This window comes from Lygodium microphyllum, chromosome 25, assembly GCF_053477565.2.
Source record: "Lygodium microphyllum isolate KBCC chromosome 25, Lygodium_microphyllum_v1.1.10, whole genome shotgun sequence".
Taxonomy (NCBI): Eukaryota; Viridiplantae; Streptophyta; class Polypodiopsida; order Schizaeales; family Lygodiaceae; genus Lygodium; species Lygodium microphyllum.
The window spans coordinates 50,961,452-50,982,637 of record NC_141159.1 but is presented as its reverse complement, the minus strand read 5'-3'; the positions used below and the strand labels follow the sequence as shown (position 1 = coordinate 50,982,637).

At 42.8% G+C, this 21,186-nt stretch overlaps 1 protein-coding gene across 4 annotated transcripts in view; it reads right to left on the bottom strand.

Moving 5' to 3' along the window:
* Positions 1–348: 348 nt before the first annotated feature.
* Positions 349–21,186, bottom strand: part of LOC148014214 (defensin-like protein) — a 67,836-nt gene continuing 46,998 nt past the window's right edge. For 3 of the 4 annotated variants that reach the window (XM_087667042.1, XM_087667043.1, XM_087667039.1), the window contains 3 exons: positions 3,800–3,903; positions 1,164–1,202; positions 349–949 (listed from right to left, as the gene is read on the bottom strand). In XM_087667042.1, coding sequence (XP_087523168.1) covers positions 806–949; positions 1,164–1,202; positions 3,800–3,903 — 287 coding nt within the window. In that variant the 3' untranslated portion in view covers positions 349–805. The remainder of the gene's footprint in view (positions 950–1,163; positions 1,203–3,799; positions 3,904–21,186) is intronic. The other variant, XM_087667041.1, reaches the window with a different exon arrangement.

The window sequence follows — 21,186 nt, the reverse complement described above, 5'->3', positions numbered from 1 at the left end:
ATCAAGCTTGAGTTAGCTTGTAGAGGGTCAAAGAAATAATACTCCTCAAACAATGTACCTATTTGGAGCAACACCTAATTTGGAAGAACACCTAAAAACAGTGTACTTTTTCTCGTGAAACGTAAAATTTGTGCTAAATATGGTAGCAATATTTTGTCAAGGCAGGCATTTGTGAATCTTTCATATTGACCTCTAAAAACAGGATAATGGAGGATTTATTTGGCCAACTTTTAAAATATCTATACATTTTATTACCACTGGAAGAACAAAAACAAGGAGCAAAAGGCTGCAACCTATCCAATTTTCTACCTAGATCTCTATTTAATCTTAATTTTGATTTTACCAGTATTTGAAAGTTATTTAATGATTTGTAATTCAGTAAGGTCAAAGATCCTGCCATAATGTAGTCCAGAAATTATATCAGGCCAGTTTTAAAATTACCTTTCCTTCACAATGCAGTCTGGTGGATCCTCTCAAAGACCAGGTCTCCTTTAGAATTCTGATATACAGCTAAGGAAACTGCAGCTTATGCTCACCAGTCTACAAGCCGCTGAGCTGTTCCCTTTTCAACAGAGATCTTCTGGTCACCAGAATGAACCATGCAATGCAGCAACAGTTGCTCTCATCTAACATGGTCACATGCATTGGGCGAGGTGTTCATTGCACTTTTGCTCCAAATACAAAACAAGAACTCATGCATAACCGTGTAATCGTTTGTCTTATGGCTCCACTATTAGGGCTATGACAGGCTAAATGTTTGGGTATTGCAAAAATTGAAACTGTCCCTGAATTGGTGGGAAGGCATTTATGCAGAGATTGATGGCTCATCATGAACAGATGGAACAGATGCGGCCTCTGTCCATTTCTCAGGTTTCTGTTGTGATACTGATGGTGGTGGTGGAGGTTTGCTTGGAATCGCTGCAGCTACTTCTGCTGCTGTCACATTGAACTATCAAAAGAATCTTATCAGTAGAATATTTTGCCTCGGAAAGAATCTTGATTTGTGCAAACTTCTTGAAAGAACACAGTATGTCTTTAAACAAAGCATGAATGAGTGCATATTGCTACAGATGTGAAGCACAAAACCAAAAGTAAGTAAATTGATGAAAATCTGTCACTAAGGAAGAGGGTGGTTGAAACTTCCCCTGATTTAGATTACCAACCTTAAATGCACATCCACGAATGCATGCCTTTTCACACTTCTGTTAACAGTCAAAGCAAAACAGTTCACTCAGAATCATTACTTTTGCAATAGACTACGCATCAGCGACCCTCACAGACATGTGAAACTTAATTTACAGTCCTATAAGATGAATCCTCAAGCATGTTGAATGAAGTATGCTGTCTAAAACAAACTTTGCACATTGTCTCTCAGGTTAAGGTGTTACTAAAACTATAATAGCTACTTGACAATGCTTTCCTAACTTCAGAAAATTCCCTTCTGGCAATGATATATCTTTTGAAGACAAGAACTCTGAACTCGATTTCAAAGGAGCTGCTTTCAGTTTGGTCTTTTCTTTTGGATTGACATTGATAAGAGTTGGAATAATATGCCTATTAAAAACACTTAGACACAGATGCCAGAGGCAGTATTACATTGTGGCATTCAGCAACTCGTTTTTTAGTCTTATGACTCTGGCAGATAAATTTGTTTCCGACCCTTTAAGCCATGTATAGTATGACCAACATTAGCTGTTTAAAAGAGACTAGCTGCCACAATTGGCACTCCAACTTTTAAGCCATTTGAAATCATAAGTCACAACAATTTTCTACAAGTAATGGTGGGATGGCCAGATGATAAGAGCACTGCCTTTAATACCAAGTCTTTTGGCAAGCTCTACACTGTCAACCAGACTGCTCCAATGACAAATAAAACAAATAATACTTGGCAATATATGGGGAGCAGAAAAATAGTCCACTCTTTTTTCAAAAAGTCCAGGCGGCAGAGAGTCCGAAATCTCATCCGAGTGAAACAGGAAGCATAGTGAGTCTAAGTGGATCTACAGCCACCAAAGAGCTACAGGACTTACCTGGAACATTGTGAGTGCACATGACATCCAATAAAGATAAATGAGAAACTGAAGGCCAAATAGTTCAGTGTATGCTGCACACACATGTGACTTGTAGCCAAAGCTATCTCGTACATGTTATAGATGAACAAATACTGACTTACTAGCTAGTGCCATAGAAGAATGTGAGAGAGCAGACAATGCCTGACATCACTGGCACTATTCGGAGGTCAAGAAATGCAACAAGCAGCCAAGCTCGATCTAAAGGTGGCACACAGACCGAGGAGAGTAGCCAAGCTCAAGGCTCAATGGCGGTGCACGAGCAAAAGTGGCAGCTAAGAAGAGCTATGGCTCTGATACCACTGTAGGTTAGGGTTCAGCAACACACTCACAGTGAACAGGTGAACAGCAAGAGAGAAGAGAGTGCTAGAAGGTCAAATCCACTATATGAGAATGATATGAAAGTACAATTCCTAAGGTACGAAGTACCATACCCATTGACGGGTGTTCACATGGGGAAAAAACCATTCTCCAGCTAGAAGGTAAAAAGTACCCATGGATACCGGAGCATTGACACCAGAACTTAGGAGGAACATGATGAATGTAACAACCGTTTCCTCGTCCAGCCTTTCCAGCATGCTACTGTTTACCACAGCTGCATAGCCCCCACCTTGCCTCCTCCCCTCTCCTTTCCCTGTGCTGCTACATACTCAAATCTCCTCCCTTCCTCTACTATCTCTCTACTCTTTCCTGATCTTCTTTTCACCTACCTTGCTGTGGAGCCTCGTCGCAGCTCTTTTTCTTGCAGCACTTTTCCCTCCTGGCTTCAGAACGTTTCTTCATGGTTCAGGGTTCACCTTAGATGCATGCAATCATCAATGCAAACCACTGGTCCACGATGCTGGCTCAGTTACACTCCCAAGCCTTCTACCTTGCAGTCTACTAAAGGCACAACTTCATTCACTATGAGCAACAGAGCACTGTGAGATTATTGTCTTCAGTCTCCTGACTGTGGCTTAGTCCCCCTGTCATGCTCAGCTCTGCAGTCCACCCTCCCTGTCAGACCCTTGCACATTGCAAGGCTTCACTTCTCAAGAGAGCAACTTTCATGGTTCAGCTTACCATGCCTGAGGTTTCCCTCAGAGTCGATTGAAAACTCTCTTGCGGCACTGGATAATGGTGTCATCTACTTTTTCTCTGGTACAGAAGCTTCAGCACACAGGTGTCCAACATGTGCCATAACATCCCCTGCTATCCAGTGTCCTCTTCCTAGATTTGGTGGTGAAATACTATCATCTGGTGGACTTCAGACATCTTTTTGGCACAGTATTTTCTGCATATTTTGTTGATGCTATCACTGGAGCAGGTGTCTCAAACATGTGGGTAGCTGCTACAAATCCTGCAAGATGCCTCCAGTGATTGAGATCATATCACGTGACCCTATAGACAAGGACATTAAGTTCAGCAGCCAATCATTGTATACACTTGTCCTTGTCACTACCGTGTGGTATGTCCCCAAAGGAATCCCAACGCCAAGCATAAAAAAGAATGTAAGAGGCCTACAGTGAATATGTATATAATTCTGGATCTTTGAAAGATGATTTTAGACAAAATGAGAATGTAGATGTTTAGTCTCTGCGTTTCATCTTAAGACTACAGCTGGAGATAGAGTGCAATCATGGCCTCCCACTTTTTGAGCATACCCCTCTTATATAATTTGTATTGCCTGTCAGACACGATACGATCAGTTTTTACTCTTGATACTAAGAGAGAAGGCAAGTGAAATGAACCCGTGACTTTGTTGGGGAGCCCGGAGATCGGTCAAATTGTGCTGTCCACTCAAATTCTTTATAAACAGGAGCTTTGTGGCAAAGGTCTTTGCAATCAGCTCTACCTGTTACAGTAAGAACATGGATTGAAGAATAGTGATCATGAGCAGTTATTTGGATTATCAGGCATGTGTTGAAGGCCTAAGCACAATGACAAACCTCAACAGTTGGTTGCATCAATTTGGTTATTTGATGTGTCAAGTTGTGAAATAGACATCAAGATTATTTGTTAACTTTATAAATAACTAAGACAACAACGATGAGGAAATACAAGGGTAAAAGAGAGAGTCAAAAAAAGATATCATTCTCTGAACTATAATTGTACCAATCAGTTAAAGTTTCAAAATGCTTCAGCAGCATAATCAAACTAACAATTGCATGAGTAGTGTCTTAAATCTCTAAGAAACTTAATAAGATATCTATGTTTATATCTCAACACTTAGTAGAGTTGGTAAAAAGACACATGGAAATTCTTGAGACCCAATAAGCTTGCTATACAAGGAGGTATTATATATCTCAATTGGGAAAGATAATTGCAAAAAAATCCAGTTGAAGCAGTTTCTGTAAATGCCCCTTTTCTGATGTTTGCACTTCCTTTAACCTAATTGGCATCTGCAAATATGTGTTAATCATATAAACAGGGAATGGCCGTTCCGGCCTGTAGGAACGGCCTAATGCATTCCACACCCTCCGAGGAGGTGAAACGGCTAGGGAACGTTCCTTGCCATTCCCCCTGTCGTTCCCTGTTTGGAACAGCCATTCTAGGTTTGCTAACCAAAAATTGACGTTTTTTCTAGTTTTTTCTTTTGGCTTGTGTCACACTCCTACCACATGTTCACCCATCTCCATTGCCTAATGTGCACACACTAATGGGCATTTAAGGCAATTTGGGCAATTTGTAACATTGACGGGCTATTGAGACAATTTGGGTCATGCAGGGCATATTTGGAGCACTTAAGACATGTGTCCTTCCCCCCGTTCCCATTCGCTGACCTTGGATGTTCCCCCCATTCCAAGGGGTCCCATTCCCATTCTCGTTCCCTGTTCTAGGTAACTATGGTGTTAATAATCTTGAAAAATGCATCTGCTTTACAAACTATACACAACTAGCTCACAGTTACATTATGATTGCTGTGCATTGTTATACCTGTGAACTCAAAAAGTTTTAATGGAAAGCATCACCACAAGCTATGTACATCTGTCATCCTCCCAATGTGAAAGAAGAGTAATGGTCCTACTGACCTACTTGAATGCAATAAGGGAATACACAACTGCTTTTGTGCCTAACTATCTGCTCTTCCTCTCTAGAGACTCAAACCTAGCCTCTCCATGCCAAAGCAAGAAGGAACCACATGGAGACAATGCTACAAACTCTTAAGAGAATGAATGAACAAGGAGAGAAAATACATATGCTACTGATCGTAACACCAAACTGGGGGGAATGGCCACCCATGAGCAGCTCTAGGAGGCCATTATATTAGCTCTCTAGTTTGGTTTGTAAACTAGGGTTTCTATTGTTGAACAAAGGAAGAAGACGCAGAAAAAGAGTGCGGGCTGCAGGATTCACCTCCCTGCCACGGCATGACCTTATTTTATTAATAAATGACCTGATTCCTAGTAATTACGTGCATATGAGCTGGACACCCACTTGGCTTTAGCACTTGTGAGCATGCATTAATTGACCAAGCTCCGTATTTTAAATGGCTTGAGCCCTTGGGTCACAAGTGTCACTTGTGAGAGTGCGCAACGGAAGAAGGAACTCGAACATAGAGAAAGAAGATAGTAGGAAGATGAAGGAAGAAAGAAATCTGCACTGACTGAAATAAATGCTGAATACAAACAGATGAACTGATCAATCCCTGCATGCAGCCCGAGGCATCAATGAGGGCACCAGATCTGGTCTGAAATGATGATAGCAGCAGCAGCACTTGAGATGGAGGAGTGTGCCTGCAGTCAAAGGAGCAGCCTGCAAAAGATGATGGCCAATGTGTGGTAGGGGGCAGCTATAAATAGCTGGAAACCCCCAAATCTGGCCAACCTGAAAATAGGGGCCAAAATATGGCCGACCTGTTGGAAACAATAATAGGACTGCAATAAATGCTGTCTGCCTGCTGAAAAAAATGCCATAAATAATGTCATGGCAGTCCAGACAATGTGTGACTGACACAAGACGAAATCCAACTGACAAGCATGAGAACTGGGCCTAAAACAATGCTAAATCAAGGGTCTCTTGCATTGACAGATAGATCTTACTCAGTATGCTGATTTTCTCCCTCGGGAGAAGTTGGTACCTTGGCATAAGTCAATCTCCTCTATTCAATTGCCATGACTTTGTATCTTTTTCTAAATGCTAGCCTAGAGCGATACTACATCTCGTAATCTCGTAATTTTTTTCCTAATTAATACAATTATCTGTTACCATTTTTTTTAAAAAAAGAGGACACCATGTTGAGAGGGGAACCAGCCCCTCCCCGTTTACAAGACTTTATTGAGACAAACCCATGACGACCAAGTGTCTGAACCATTTACAATGGGCTGATTTGCCGCAATTCTAAAAATTAGGATTTTGAAACCCTAATTCAAAATAAACTGGGTAGCAAGCTCATTTACTTCTTTTGAGTTTTGAGGTGTTTTAGCTGAGTAGAAAGAGCTTCTCTGGATGAGTGCTAGATAAGCGTGCACAAAGATGTAGCTAAAATTTCAGTGTTAAAACTTGTTGGAGGTGAAGAGAGAGAGACCTCCAATATATAGGTGTCAGGGGCTTGGGTGCTCAAAAGTGGAAGTGGATACTACTGAAGAAAATATTTTTCCTTGCAAAATTCCGAAGCCTTTGACATGAAAAAATTTTCAACATTCAAAAATAGTAACCTCCTAAGTTTTAGGAGTCGCCATATTTGGACTTTGGAGAGCTTAATTGTATAGGTTCACCTATCCATGGTTTGTTTCTTTGATCATAAACATCAGGTTTCACCTTCCAAACAACTCATTATGTGGGCTTCTAGTTAATGTGATCACCCAAGTGAAAAATCCTTAGTTATCTGGGCTTTCTAGTCAATCTAGCCACTCAACTAAACTTTTAATTCCTCTTGCCTTCTCATTGATGATGACCCAAATATAATTACAAGGCATTTTCACCATTGGCCACTCTTGAGTCTGAAATAATAAATATTTAACTGATTTTTTGAAATACTCAAATAATTTACAATTCACCTTTCATGGTCATGAGCATTAAATTAATTTGAATCATGGAGCCAATACATCTTGAGAATAGTTGATATATAAAAGGCTGGTTGCATCCAACCCAATCAAAGTCACTCCAATCTTCTAGAGTGACTCCCTCTTTGTACATAATCCCATAGGATTTGGTCTACTATAGATAGTACAAGACATGTGAAACTGCTCACTAGTGCTAGTGAGCCTACAAAGGAGTCTTCATAAAAGCAAACAAAAATGCCGCCATATAGGAAATGTCCGCGGGCCTCATATAAATGAGCCATATCAATGAGCAAACAAGGCACCTATATCAAGTGACATTTGGAAGGGGATCACTTGTGATAGAGAACCACTTTGAAGGAAGAGCCGATTGATATGCTGGTATCAAGCCCTACAAGCTTGCTTCAGGCCATGGAGGGACTTCCGTGAATACTACACATGGTTCTACTAGAAGCTTGGAGTCTGATCTACATAAATCTCCTCCTCCAAGGCACCATTTAGAAAGACCCACTTCACATTCATCTAGTAAACAGGCCAATAATTGTGGGCTGCAACAACCAAGATAGCCCAAATTGTAGACATGTGGGCCATCAAAGCAAAAGGTTCTAAATAATCCAATCCTACCCTCTGTGCCAACGCCTCCTCAATGGTAGTAGACTCTCTATCCTCTAAGATCCACGACATAAAAATGTCCTTATCTAGCTTGTATCATGGCTGATTGTTGTGGTCTCTCAAGAAAAAGAATGGCACTCGAATCCTAAATAAGCTATCGGAACCAATGAGGAATAACAACAAGTTGATCTTACTGTGAAGGAGACCTAGGGATCTGCAAAATGGAGCACAAATACTTGGAGAAGGAGGAACCGACAAGGGTGGGCGAGGTAAAGGAGGAGGAGAAGAGTAGGAGGGAAGCATTTGGAGACGAAGTGGTAGTCCCAAGAGGTATTCTAGAAGAAAATGGTGGAGTTGATATTGGTGGAGGGGGTGGAGTCAAAGAAGATCCACTGGATGTTAAAGCACCATCTACGAGAGAATCAAAGCCCATAGCCTCATCAAAGATCACATCCCGGCTCACAACAATCTTTCACTTCTTGGGGTCGTAGAGCTTGTATCTTTTGGTTGCCTACCTGTAACCCATGAAGATGAGTTTCTTCAACTTCATGTCAAGCTTGCCCCTATGCTTCTCATCCACATGGACATCGGCATTACATCCAAAGATACACAAGTGGGAGTTTGAGGGCTTCTTGCCAAAGAAAGCTTGGTATGGAGTCATATCCTTCAAGGCTGTTGTCAAAGACTTGTTGGGGATATGAACCGCAATAGAGACCGCCTCCCCCCAAACTATAAGGAAGTCCTCAATGCTCCAAAATAGAATGGGTCATCTCCAACATGGTCCACCAAACCATTCTTGGATATTGTGCTCAAATGGGTATACTCCATCCGAACCCCGTGCTTTCTACAAAACCTATCAAACACTTTGGAACAAAATTCGCTGCCATGGTCAGCTTGTAACTCCTAAACTTTGAAAGAAGTTTGCTTACATTCCAATCGCAAAAATTGGGAATATGCCTCAGATTTGTACCTCAAGAAGAAGAGCCACTAGAAAAGTCATCAACAACAAGCACTAGGTGTTTGGCCATCCTAACGGAGGGCATGTCCATAGGACTGCAAAAGTCGAAGTGAACCAACTCAAGTGGTGTAGTCGCTCTCTTGGTGGCTCCCTTGGGATAAGGTTGTCAATGATGTTTGCCCAAAATACAACTAGGGCACAAGGTAGCGACAAGGGGAAAAGCTAGAAGTCCCTCCACCATCTTCTTCCATGATGCTTGTTGAATAGAATCAAAATTCAAGTGCCCATAATGAGCATACCAAAGTAACCCAAGTGCCTATGAAGATTGTGTAGCAAGGACTAAGAGCTTGTAGAGCCCACCCTCTTGAGTACTTATCTAAAGCACAACACCAATGGATGCATCTTCAACGGTGATTGCATCCTATGTAAAAACCGTGTAGGTTCCTAGTTGTATCAAACCATAAACAGACAATAGGTTAGACCTGAATCAAGAATATGAAGGACTTCAACAAAAGAGTCCTAACAATCTAGTAGAAGGGAAATGGTCCTTGCTCTTTGAAAATGGCATGAAAGAGTTGTCACCAATGGTAATGGTACCCTCTCTAGAACGAAAATCCTAAAGCCAATCTTGACAGTAGGTCATATGGGATAAAGCACTGTTATCCACAAGCCATGGCTTCTCCAATGAGGAAGAAGTAATTGTGGTGTCCTAAACCTTGAACAAATGAACGAACACCGATTCGACGGTCATGGCTAGTGTCACCTTTGAATCCTTCATACCATCCTTCGTACTAGGCTTCAAGTGGGGATACTTTTGCCAATATTTTTCCTCAAGACAAGTGTCTTTCCCACAGTGTGGGCACTTTAGTTTCCCTTTCTTCTCATCCTTCTTGCCACCTTACTCTTTCTTCTTATTCTTGGCCTTCTTGTTGCCCCCTTCCAAACCTGCAATGAAAGCTTTCATGGATCCGGATTCATTGGTTCCAATCTCCTTGAGTTGTCTTCTTCTTTCAAAAAAAGCGAGGCAAGTTTCTCATATTCTTCTCCAAAAATTTGCTTGTAAAATTGGAGATCATTCCATCATTAGTGTTGGTCAAAACACAAATTGATCCAAAGATAATCTATCATTCACCTAGATCAAAAGAAAAGGTATCATCAAGGCCATCCATTGGATCACAAAGATGGTGCATTCCCAAGCTAAGCTATCGCGGAAGTAAAAGGTGGATCCAAATCAATCAGATATCAGTTGTTGCAGTCCCAATCATTTGGAACGGGATCTAGAATATGAGGATGAAAAATAGCTCTAGACAACACCATCTCACAATCGCTTCTGCACAAGCCTGGCTTTCATGAGAGCACTCCATGACACATTTCTAGGGCTGAGAACATTCCGATTTGGGGCAGGAGCAAGTCGCACAGGCAACAAAAGGTTGGAAAGACTGATCAGCAATAGTTGATAGACTTGCAACAACAGAAAATAGCACTCCAAGATCTAAGATAAACATTGTGGTGAATAAGGCCATTTCGTTCTTCTGGACCAACCAGAGTGACAACCTTTGGATGATTGAGGCTCTAATCTTCAGTCTTCTTTGTGTCAATCTTCGATATAGCAATCACAAACATCAGAAAAATTTAGAAACAAAAGAAACATTTTAATGAGTTCTTTCTAAATGTAAAATAAGAAACACAAGATTTTTTATAAAGGGATTTTTTTAAGTTTTAAACTAGGGAAAGAGGTTTTAAACCTCTATGGACCAAAAAGGCCATTTTAGCACAAGTGAATATAGATGAGAGTTAATTTAGTATAACACATAGCACATCCATTATTTTTGTCAAAGTTTAGTCTTTAGACAAGCTATATTAGGTTTTAGACCTTCGACATCATTATTCATACATATCACACAAAGAAAATTAGAATAAACTGTTGAGCTAAAATATGCATTACCTGCTGATTAGCATCTTCAACAGCCCCAAAGCACACTAAAAAATACTCTTTTAGAGTAAAAACCCTAAAACGGGGAGCGGTTCGAGAGAGTTCAGTGAAATTCCTAATTTTTGGGGCGCCCTTCCACATCTACAAATAGATAGCCTACCCCCATTCAGCCTCATTCTATCTGTGCAGGTTTCTCACTCCACATGCAGATTTCAACCATCAGCCTCCTCCCACATGGCTGTCCAGCCCTCGAGACTGCTGGCACTCCATCCGTGTTTGCTTCTGCTGCTGGCGCCTTCATCCATGCTGATGTCAGCTGCTGGCGACATCATCATCTGCTGCAATCTGATCATCCAGTCATCGCCAACCACATCAAACACTGTTTCAGCCTGCTGTTTACAACAGACTGTGCACAGTTTCTAGCCTCCGATCGGCGGTACAATGTTGCATTTACCAGTTTCCAGCCTCCAGACTGCTGTGTTTTGGTGACCAGCCTGCTGCCATTCACTATTCAGCACTCCTACACTCCGACTGGTGGTCACAGACTTGAGATCCATCCCCAGTGGACGTCACACTCCGACATTGCTATGCCCTTGAACACACTGTACACTCTTACATTCATTTACAGCATTCATCCACTTCAGAGTTGTGTTCTCTCTCTCCCTTCTTCTGTTTGTGTTCGAGTTTCTGCGTTTGAGTTTTGAGTTTTACGTTTAGGATTTGAGTTTCGAGTTTTGCGTTTAGGGTTTGAGTTTTTTCCTCTGTGTCTGTGTCTGTCTTTTTGTGTTTTTGTCGTGGTCATACACTCTGTGTGTCCTCAGTGCAAACCCAAGCAGTTTTCTTCACATGGTATCTGAACCGGTGCTCTTGTAAAGAGTATCCTGCGGATATTGTGGAGAGCTAGTCTTTGTGCAAGGCACACAATACGACTCGTAACCGAATCACAATGTCCCAGACACCTTCTTCTCCAGTTCCTATGATGTCTTATTAGGCTTCTCCATCATTGGAGGCCCTGAGACAACATTATGGACTCGGTGAGGAGGACGACACTCCACCTTCACCAGATTTCACTAACATGACAGAGAAGGACTTTGAGGAGTACTATCGCAACAAGTACAGTGATGTTTACACCCCTCCTACCAATTTTGCTACCACATTCGGACCAATTGGTGAGGCTGGCCACCTCTCCGACCATGGAGGACATACGGCATTCGGAACGTCTTGCGATCCATCTTCATCATCTTAGCCAGGTCCAATGTCAGGTTTGTACAATTCTTTTGAGTTGCATGAATCAAAACCCTTGCCTGTTTCTTCTGTTGAGGTACAGGATCCGGATGGCTTTGCGTATGTGAACTTCAATAGAGGGGGCTCACAAAGCAGACAGAATTTAGGTACACCTATAGCTTTTGTTTCATTTGAGCATATCACACACACTTTTCACTTCCCTCCCATCCCACCCTCTTCTATATCACACCTTGATCACCTTTCATCATCTTTCTAAAACCTTGGATTACACTCCACATCTGCATCACACACCCTAGGGGTTGGATCTACCATCTTCGCTCCTAGCACCTTTTCCTTCTCCACCCCATTCTCTACCTCTTTGCACCATGGTACTTCATTAGAGGAAATGCCACCCTTTAACACAGTGCCTCTCACCTTTCAGCAAAGGAGCACACCATAACTCCTGGGACGACTGTGATGGGCATCCCCCTCACTATCCCCAGCTTCACATCTCACATGACCACTCAAACGCAGGGGTTTCCATCCTCAACTTATGGTGCGTCTTCACACTCTCCTTGGGTTATACCTACGCAGGGATTCCCCTCTTCTACTTCCCGTGTTCTCATCCCACCTCTTTGGGTTCCTCAAGTGGCTACCATACCCATCCCTAGTCAACCCATCCCTACCTATGGATCCACCTTGCACACTACCCGCATGCCTAGTGGGCACTTTGGGGCCCATTCCCAAGTGTACTCCACTCCCCCATCCTACCCACACTACACTTTTTCACACTATCCATCTTCGAGCACTACCACTCCTGTTGCAACGGCCAAGAATGCCTTCACGAATAAGACACATTTTAACGGGTCAAATTTCACCACTTGGTCTAATTTCATGCAACAAGTGCTTGAGTCTCGAGGTCTTTGGGACCTCATTATCAGTCTAGAGCCTATGCCAGCGGACCCTCGACTAGCTCACCCTGACTACGTCCGTCAATGGAGAACCCGCAATGCCACAACCAATGTTGAGCTAATACAGGGGTTGCTTCTTGAGTTTCACTCTCAATTGTAGCACTTCCTGCTCGCGCCAGAGCGTTGGAGTCACCTTCTCGACCACTATGCGGCTCGTGATCGTACTCGGTGCATCAATCTCAACTTTGAGCTTCAAGAGTTCTCTATTAAGGAAGGGGATGATCTGAAAGTTAAGCTAGCTGAATATAGGCAGTTACTTGCCAAGTTCGCCACTACTAGCTCTCCAAAGTCAGAGAAGCATCTCACCATTAACCTCTGTGTTTGTAGATTCTCATCTTTTTTGCAAGGTTTTGTCTTTCAGTGTAGGCCTAACTTGCAGATTGCTTTGGTCCTACCTGGGCTAGAGACGTGGGGATGGACACCGTTCCTTTCATGGATTTATCATCCTAGGAGTGCTTGCTCTTCTTCCAGCATGGCGGTTTCCCTTCCCGAGGCAGATCGTGCAACATCTCTCTCGATGCTATCATGGCAGTGACTTCTACCTTGCTCTTCTAGCGGGGTGCTTCATCTACTTCATCTTCTTTCAGTCCTTATGGTTCTCAACACCACACAAAGACCGACATCAGGCTCCTCTTCCTTCTTCAGCATCTACATCCAGATTGAGAGGGGGTTCCAACCCTTCTTGGTATTCTACAGGCTTCAGCACTTTGTCTTCGACATCGGCTTTTTTTCATGTTGTACCTTACCCTTTGCATTGCATAATTTCATTATCTTTGTACTAGGGTGCTTGGGCAAGTGAACAATTTTTCCATGAGGAACACTGTCCAAGTGACACCTATTGCATGAGCATTCTTCAACATGTAACATACTTTGCATCCCATTGTGCAGAGCACCACTTGCGCGAATCCTAAGCTGTTTCCACCGGCGGCAGATGTCACCACACCACCATCCTCCTTCATCACCTATTTTTCCTCGTCATCAACACCCTGAGTGGATGGGTTTGCTTGTTTTGTTTTGTGATGTGTTGGGTATGCCCTCCCTACTCCCGTCTTCTGGGTCACTATTACTCAATTGGCCACATCCCATTAAATTGACCTTATTTATTTATTTTTTTAAAAAAAAGTTCCATGTGATTTCATCCGCCTTTGTAGGGCTTGGCAGGCCACTGGGCAGCCGACGTGCACCCTTTGTCCGATGCCCTGTCCTCTCTAGGATGACTACTTGGATTCCCTTGGTAAGATAACCATCGCCTCTGTAGTCTTGGTAGGCCATTGGGCAGCCGAACGTGCACCCTTTGTTCGATGCCTTGGTTGCTTTGGGATGGGACGCCTTGGGGTCAATAAACATCACAATGGTTAGCCTAACCTTTCGGCTCAGGGCCTGAGAGGGGGCGTTGAGCTAAAATATGCATTACTTGCTGATTAGTATCTTAAACAACCCCAAAACACACTTAAAAATGCTCTTTTAGAGTAAAAACCCTAAAACGGGTAGCGGTTCGAGAGAGTTCAATGGAAACGCTAAAAAGGGGAGCAGTTCAAGAGAGTTCAATGGGACACCCTTCCACATCTATAAATAGATAGGCTGCCCCCATTCACCCTCATTCCGTCTATGCAGGTTTCTCACTTCACGTGCAGATTTCAGCCATCAACCTCCTCCCACGTGGCTGTCCAACCCTCGAGATTGCTACCACTCCATCCCTGTTTGCTCCTGCTGCTCGCGCCTTCATCCATGCTGACATCAGCTGCTGGCGACATCATCATCTACTGCAATCTGATCATCCAGTCATCGCCAACCACATCAGACACTGTTTCAACCTGCTGTTTACAACAGCCTGTGTGCAGTTTCTAGCCTCCGATCGGCAGTACACTGCTGCGTTTATCAGTTTCCAACCTCCAGACTGCTGCGTTTTGGTGATCAGCCTGCTGCCATTCACTATAAAGCACTCCTACACTCCGACTGGTGGTCACAGACTTGGGATCCATCTCCGATGGACGTCACACTCCGACATTGCTCTGCCTTGAGCATATTGTACACTCTTACATTCATTTACAACATTCATTCACTTCAGAGTTGTGTTCTCTCTCTCCCTTCTTCTGTTTGTGTTCAAGTTTCTGTGTTTGAGTTTTGAGTTTTGCGTTTAGGGATTAAGTTTTGCCCTCTGTGTCTGTGTCTGTCTCTTTGTGTTTCTGTCGTGGTCGTACACTCTGTGTGTCCTTAGTGCAAACCCAAGCAGTTTTCTTCACTAAACATGTCAACATAACCCATGTGCAATGTGGAATGGGTTTTAGTACAATTGGGCATCACTTTCCAACAAAAAATAACTCACGTTTTTACTCTCAAAAATGTTTTTTACTTCTAGAAAGCTCTCTGAAGTTTCTAATTAAAAGAAATTTCTAGAAAGCTTGCTGAAGTTTCTAAATGTATTTCTTTGCTGATATGAGATTCTTTGAGAGCTTGACGATCAAAACAGCCTTCCAATTAGACTATTATTGCATGTGTTTGCATACCTATTTCTCTTTGGTAAAACCATCTATAGTGAAAGAATAGAAGCAACTTGAATAACTAAGAAGGCAGTACTAACTCTGAACTCTTGCTAGCAACCTATAGCTACTAAATAGTGACATGAAGGGCTTGAAATCCTCAACTTGTCATTGCTCTTTTGACATACACAATAAGAAATAGAAACATAAAAGAGATGGAGACAAAATGAAGACAACTTCATGTGACACAAAGGCTTGGGATTTTTGTGTAACATTTGAGTAAGTGGAATTACATATATTGATATATTAAAGTACCTGTGTCAGTCAGTCACTTTTGGGACAAGCGACCAGCATTTAATGCTGGTTCACCAGTTTTTTTAGTGCATGTTAAGGCAGCTTGTTGGCCAGTTTGGGGCTGCACTGCCTATTTAAGGCAGCCACTATCTCACTTGACTGGTCATTCATTCATTCTTCATTCCCCCTTTGCAGGTGTAGGCTGTAGCACACTGTCTGTCATCCAGGGCATTCTCTGTCATCAGCTTGATCCAGTGCCCTCACTGACTTTCGGGCTATATGCAAGGCCTAATCAATCTGCATTTTATTCAACATTCTATTCAGATCAGTGCAGTTCTTTCCTTCTATTTTCTACGTTTATATCACATTCTCTCTGCCCTTCTCTCTCCATGTTCGTGTTCTTCCATTGCACACTCTCAAATGGTATCAAAGGCAAAAGAGAGGATCTAGAGGTTCCATGAAGAGGAGACTGCACTCTACTTGCTGTTTTGTGCAGATTTGTCGTGAAGATCAGCCTTTTTTGCATTGTTTGGGTCTTCTTCAATGTGTGTGAAGCATCTACACCATAGTACGAGAAGGTTTCAAAAATGGGGGAAACAAGGATGGTGAAAAACGCAGTTTCAAAGTTTCAACTACTTTTACCTTGAGCCCATCTAAAATAAGTCTTTTGCATATTTTGGTGTATCTCCCACGTAAAGCTTATGACCTCGTATCTGATCTTGCACCCATGGTTTCACGTGATTATGTATGGTTCCTTGCACAAAGATAATCACTTGGCCTTTTTCAGATGAGTGGACGCATCTTGGAACTGTCTCCTTATGTCGAGAGTGTAAGGGTTCCAAAGAGCTTCCAGATGTGGCATACAGTGAATAGGAGTTAGGAGTTCGCCATAACGTCCCTTAGTACAAGCTTATGAAAGTGTAAAAGGCTGCATACTCCAATGCATATGTATATACTGATGAAAGAGAACGGAAGTTGTAAAGAAGGTTCTATGATTTTTTGTGCAAATTTTTGAGTTTCCTAAAAAGTTAAAAACTGTAATGCACTGGCTGGAAATGATGGACAGCCAGTCTGAACAAACTCCTAAACAGTCTAAAACTGAAATGCACTCAAAACCAAGGCTGGAAATAGTTAGAGCTCCTCCATCTCCATCAGACTCTATCGGAGCTGACAACCAGGAGATGACAGCATGAAAAACAATTTCAACTATCTCATTAAGTATCATGAATGGACCACACTACCCAAGAGACAGCTTTGATCATTGCCCCATTTCATGCCTTCAGATTGCTCAAGCACCCTCAAATACACTTGCTCTCCTTTCTCAAATCTCAAACACTAGAGGTCTTTCATGTGGGTCATCAAAGGCTCTAGCTCTATTGCGTGACTTCCTATCATTGTTTTATGCCAATTTTAACATTTCATTAATTCTAAAAAATCTTTGGCTCCCTAAAACTTCTTCTTTTGCAATCCCATTGCATAAGAACTCTAGCTCGAAATGCATACATCAATATAAAGGGACTATATCCAGTGGAATAGTGCTTGGCATTGTTATATGCAAACCCTACAACAAGTAAGTACTCTTCCTAATTAGTTTGCCTTTTACTCACATATGCACAAAGCATATCTTCTAGGATTTGGTTGACCCTTTTAGTTTGCCTATCAGTTTGTAGATGATTTGTTGTACTCATGCTAAGTTTAGTATCCAACCTTCTCTATCCCAATCAAAACGATAGCAATAGGCCATACGATCAATATAGGTTCTCTAGAAAAAATCAAACCACTTTTGGAGTAACATTAGCAAAGTTCTTCCACTTGAATCCCTCTTAAATATCCCTTGATGCTCCTTCCTAGGTGGAGGCCCTCCTTTTGAGCCCCCCTTTCAATGGTCTCCCATATTTTGGAATATGTAGGATGAACCTAACGTTTCCCTCTAATGGATTCAAGCCTATTACTAGTTAAAACTCAATTCATTAATCATGGGTATTCTACTAAGGGAATTTGCTACAATATTGTATTTCCTTTTCTGTATCTCAATACATAGTTGAACTCCTAAAGGAGTTTGGCCCACTTAACATGGCCCTTCAATTCGATTGGTAAACCCATTAATCCTTTCTTCATCAAACACAATCATCACTTTGGCACCATGCAAATTAGGGTTGTAAGTGGGCGTTCACACCCAAAGTGTGTGAAACACGATAAGTGCCCAAAACTGTGTAACATAGGCACATAAAATAAAGAGAATAAATCTAGGGGAAAAAACCTCTCGTATAGAGAGTAAAAAGTGCCCCAGTGTCCTACTGAAGATCACCAACGCTCCTCTATGAGCGTAGGCATGAGTAAAACCCAACAATTATCTTATTCGATGATGTATAGTCAACAAAAAGTCCCAGAGACCCATCCTTTTGATACAAATGATATATGAGGTATTTGAATTTGTTGTTAGAGATTCGGTCATCCCCAAGGCAGGCACAAGCTGTATTTAGGGCAGATTTTCCCAGCTTGGAGTGGGTCGGACAATTTTTAGTGCATTTGCCATCATTTATTTTGCATTCAGGGCAGACCGGACAAGGCTAACGTGTGCCATGTGGCAGCCAGGCAGAGATCACAGCACTTTTCAATTATTTTAAATTTTATTCACTAGCTTGCTGCAATCAACCAGTTTTCAGCCTGGCCAGGGGGCACATTCATTCAATTTTCTACAAGTGAGAGAGGGAACTCTGGCTGGTGATACTCCAACAGCCCATTTCACAGATTCTTCTTCAATCTTCAGCATTCACACTCTACAGTCTTCAGCGTTCTACTCTCTTGTTTTTCATAATGGGTAATTTATATTAATTACAAAAAAAAGTATAGGAAAACAAGATTACAAAGTGCAGCGTGGCTCTAGACCATCATATATGGACCAGGTACAATGGACTCGGTGGATTCAAGAATCATAGGACAAGTGTGCAAGACGCACCCAAGACTAAACAGACACAGACTCAAGAGTGCGAATGGGATTTTGCCACATGGGCCTAGGCCTTCGCTGCCAATGTCTCTAGTGGGGGGGCCGGGCAGCAGCATTTTGATTTTGATTTTGATCCATGGGCTGGTCTACCAAGGTACTCTTTGGATCGAGACATTCTACCAATAGATGACCCAATTCACCACCGAAGAACCACTGTCCAGTAAAAATACCCCACTTGAGTCGAAACCAAAGGGGCCACATACTGTTGTAATTGAGATGCAACCAATTGGGTCTCTTTCTTGCTGTATTCCATAGCATACACAGCCAATTCCTATTAGCCGCTTTCAGACTAGGGGACACCAACACAAGACCTACTACAGCTACTTAAGGAGGGCCCAATAAACAACCAGGCAACACTCCACTTCCACCCATACCAAACACACTTGCTTGAGCAAGCATTGGAAATCAGCCAGTGGACACCACAAAATAATATACATCAATTGTTTATCAAAAAAGAAGGGCTAATGATGGAGAAGAAAATCCTGGACTAAGGGAGAATGAAGCACAACGTCATAGAAATCACACTGGCCAGCAAAAATCTCCTCCACACCATTCATCTGAAGAAGGGATGTCAACCAAGGACAAATCCTCGCCAAGTCAAGAATCCAGCTAGTGAAGGAGAGGATGACACCTCTCTCTCTCTCTTTTTTCTTTTTTTTTCGTAAAGGGTAATTGTATTAATTACGAAAAAAAGTACAAGTTTACTTGATGACAAGATACATGATGGCACTAAGCCATCATGTGAAACGGTTCTAGTTCTAAGAGTTACAAGGTCATGGCAAAGATATAGAGGAAATTGCCATATGCCAGGGACGCAAGTCCTCCCGGGAAAGTAAGTCAGAATGCTGAAGAAGATCTATCTGCCAATACAAGAGGCCCTTAAGCCTAGCAATATGCCGCTGAACATTACAGGCGGAATCAAAAAGAAAAGCATTCCGAATGGTCCAGTTATGCCAACAGCCCCAATATCGAAGAAAGTGAAACACGAGCTTCATATGTGGCTGTGCCGGTGTTGGGTATTTGGGCTGCACAAAGACCCAATCAAAGGGCCTTAGCGAGAAACCAACCACTGCTCTCCAAACGGCTGACAAGAACGACCATATTTTCTTAGCGATAGGGCAAGAAAGAAATCGGTGACGGGCAGATTCGACACTGGTGGTGCAAAAGAAACAATTGCCATTGGATATTCGTCGCTTGGAAAGAGCCGAAGCAAGCGGAAGACCCCCAATCATCACCCTCCAAAGGAAGACCTTATATTTGAAGGGTGTCTTGTTCAGCCACCCTTCCATCACAGTTGCCCTCCACCATGACCGGGATTTACGCAATCCCCATAGCGCATTAGCTTTAGTGACCAGCCAGTGATGATCTTTAATCAGAAGATGATAGACCTGGTTAGCGGAAGCTTTGTCTAAACTCAGGCGGCCTTCAAAGTCCCAATCCTGCCAAGGACGATCCGAAGCAAGGGCAGGAAAGGGTTGTCTGCTCTAGAGCACCATCAAAAGCTGTTCCCATAAATGCCTATATCCATGAGGGATCCTAAAGATCCTCCTGGCTGTACGAAATGATATCAACACATTGCGACTGGCAAGGGTGGCATCCGCGACTGAAGTTAAGCCCAAACGTGCCATACGGTTGAATTGTGGTCGAAGCTCTTGTTTACCTTCCCATGAAAGTAACCGCAAGACTGCTAGCAATTCCAGTTGAAAAGATTTAGCAACTAAGCGATCCTCCGCTGGATGCCACTGAGCCTTCCGGAGGACCAGTTTCCAGGAACATACCAAATGGGTAAGCAGTGATGAAGAGGAACAAGAGAATCGGGAATCGGCATTAAGGACATGCCACCACGAACTCTGGATTTGGGTATTGCCATGCCGAAGCCCCTGCTCCTCAAGGAAATAATGGGCTATAACGACCCACAGATGATGATCTGAGCACATAGCACGGAACAGAGACCAACGGAGGGCCAGCATGTGAGTTTGGGCATCCAAAATAGCTCCTCCACCCATGCGTTTGGGGGTGCACGCATGCGACCAAGAAATCCAGGAAATGCCTGCATGCAAGGAATCTTTCTTCCATAACATGAAACGAATAAACTGAGTCAGAGCATTCAGAGTAGTAGTAGTCCAGGGCAGCAAGGGCAAGAAATATGTGAGCATCGGCAACATAATTGTCTGGGCTACTTTGAGGCGAACATGGAATGGCCAAGCCTGAGACTTCCAATACAGGAACTTAGCTGCCAGTTTCTGAGAAGTCCACTGTAGAAGCTGCTTTGGTGAAACATCAACGCCCAAGGGGTAGCCAAGATGCCTGACAATGGAACCACGAGGCACAACGATACCCTGCCAATTCAATGACTGCAAATCCGACTCCGTGCAGCTGAGAATGGCTGATTTCAACGCATTGATGCGAAGGCCGGAAGCCTGACCAAAGAGAGCCCAAACATCCAATGCTTTGCGAAGGTTATCCTTATCCGCCCGCAGAATCATAAAACTGTCATCAGCCAAGGATTGACTAATGAAATGTTGTCCAGAAGGAAGCGACAATCCAGCCAACTGAGTGGAAGCTGCCATATGAGATAACATCGAAAGAACCGGATGAGTCGCAAGGGCAAAGAAGAGTGGGCTCAATGGGCACCCCTGTCTGACAGACCGGGCAA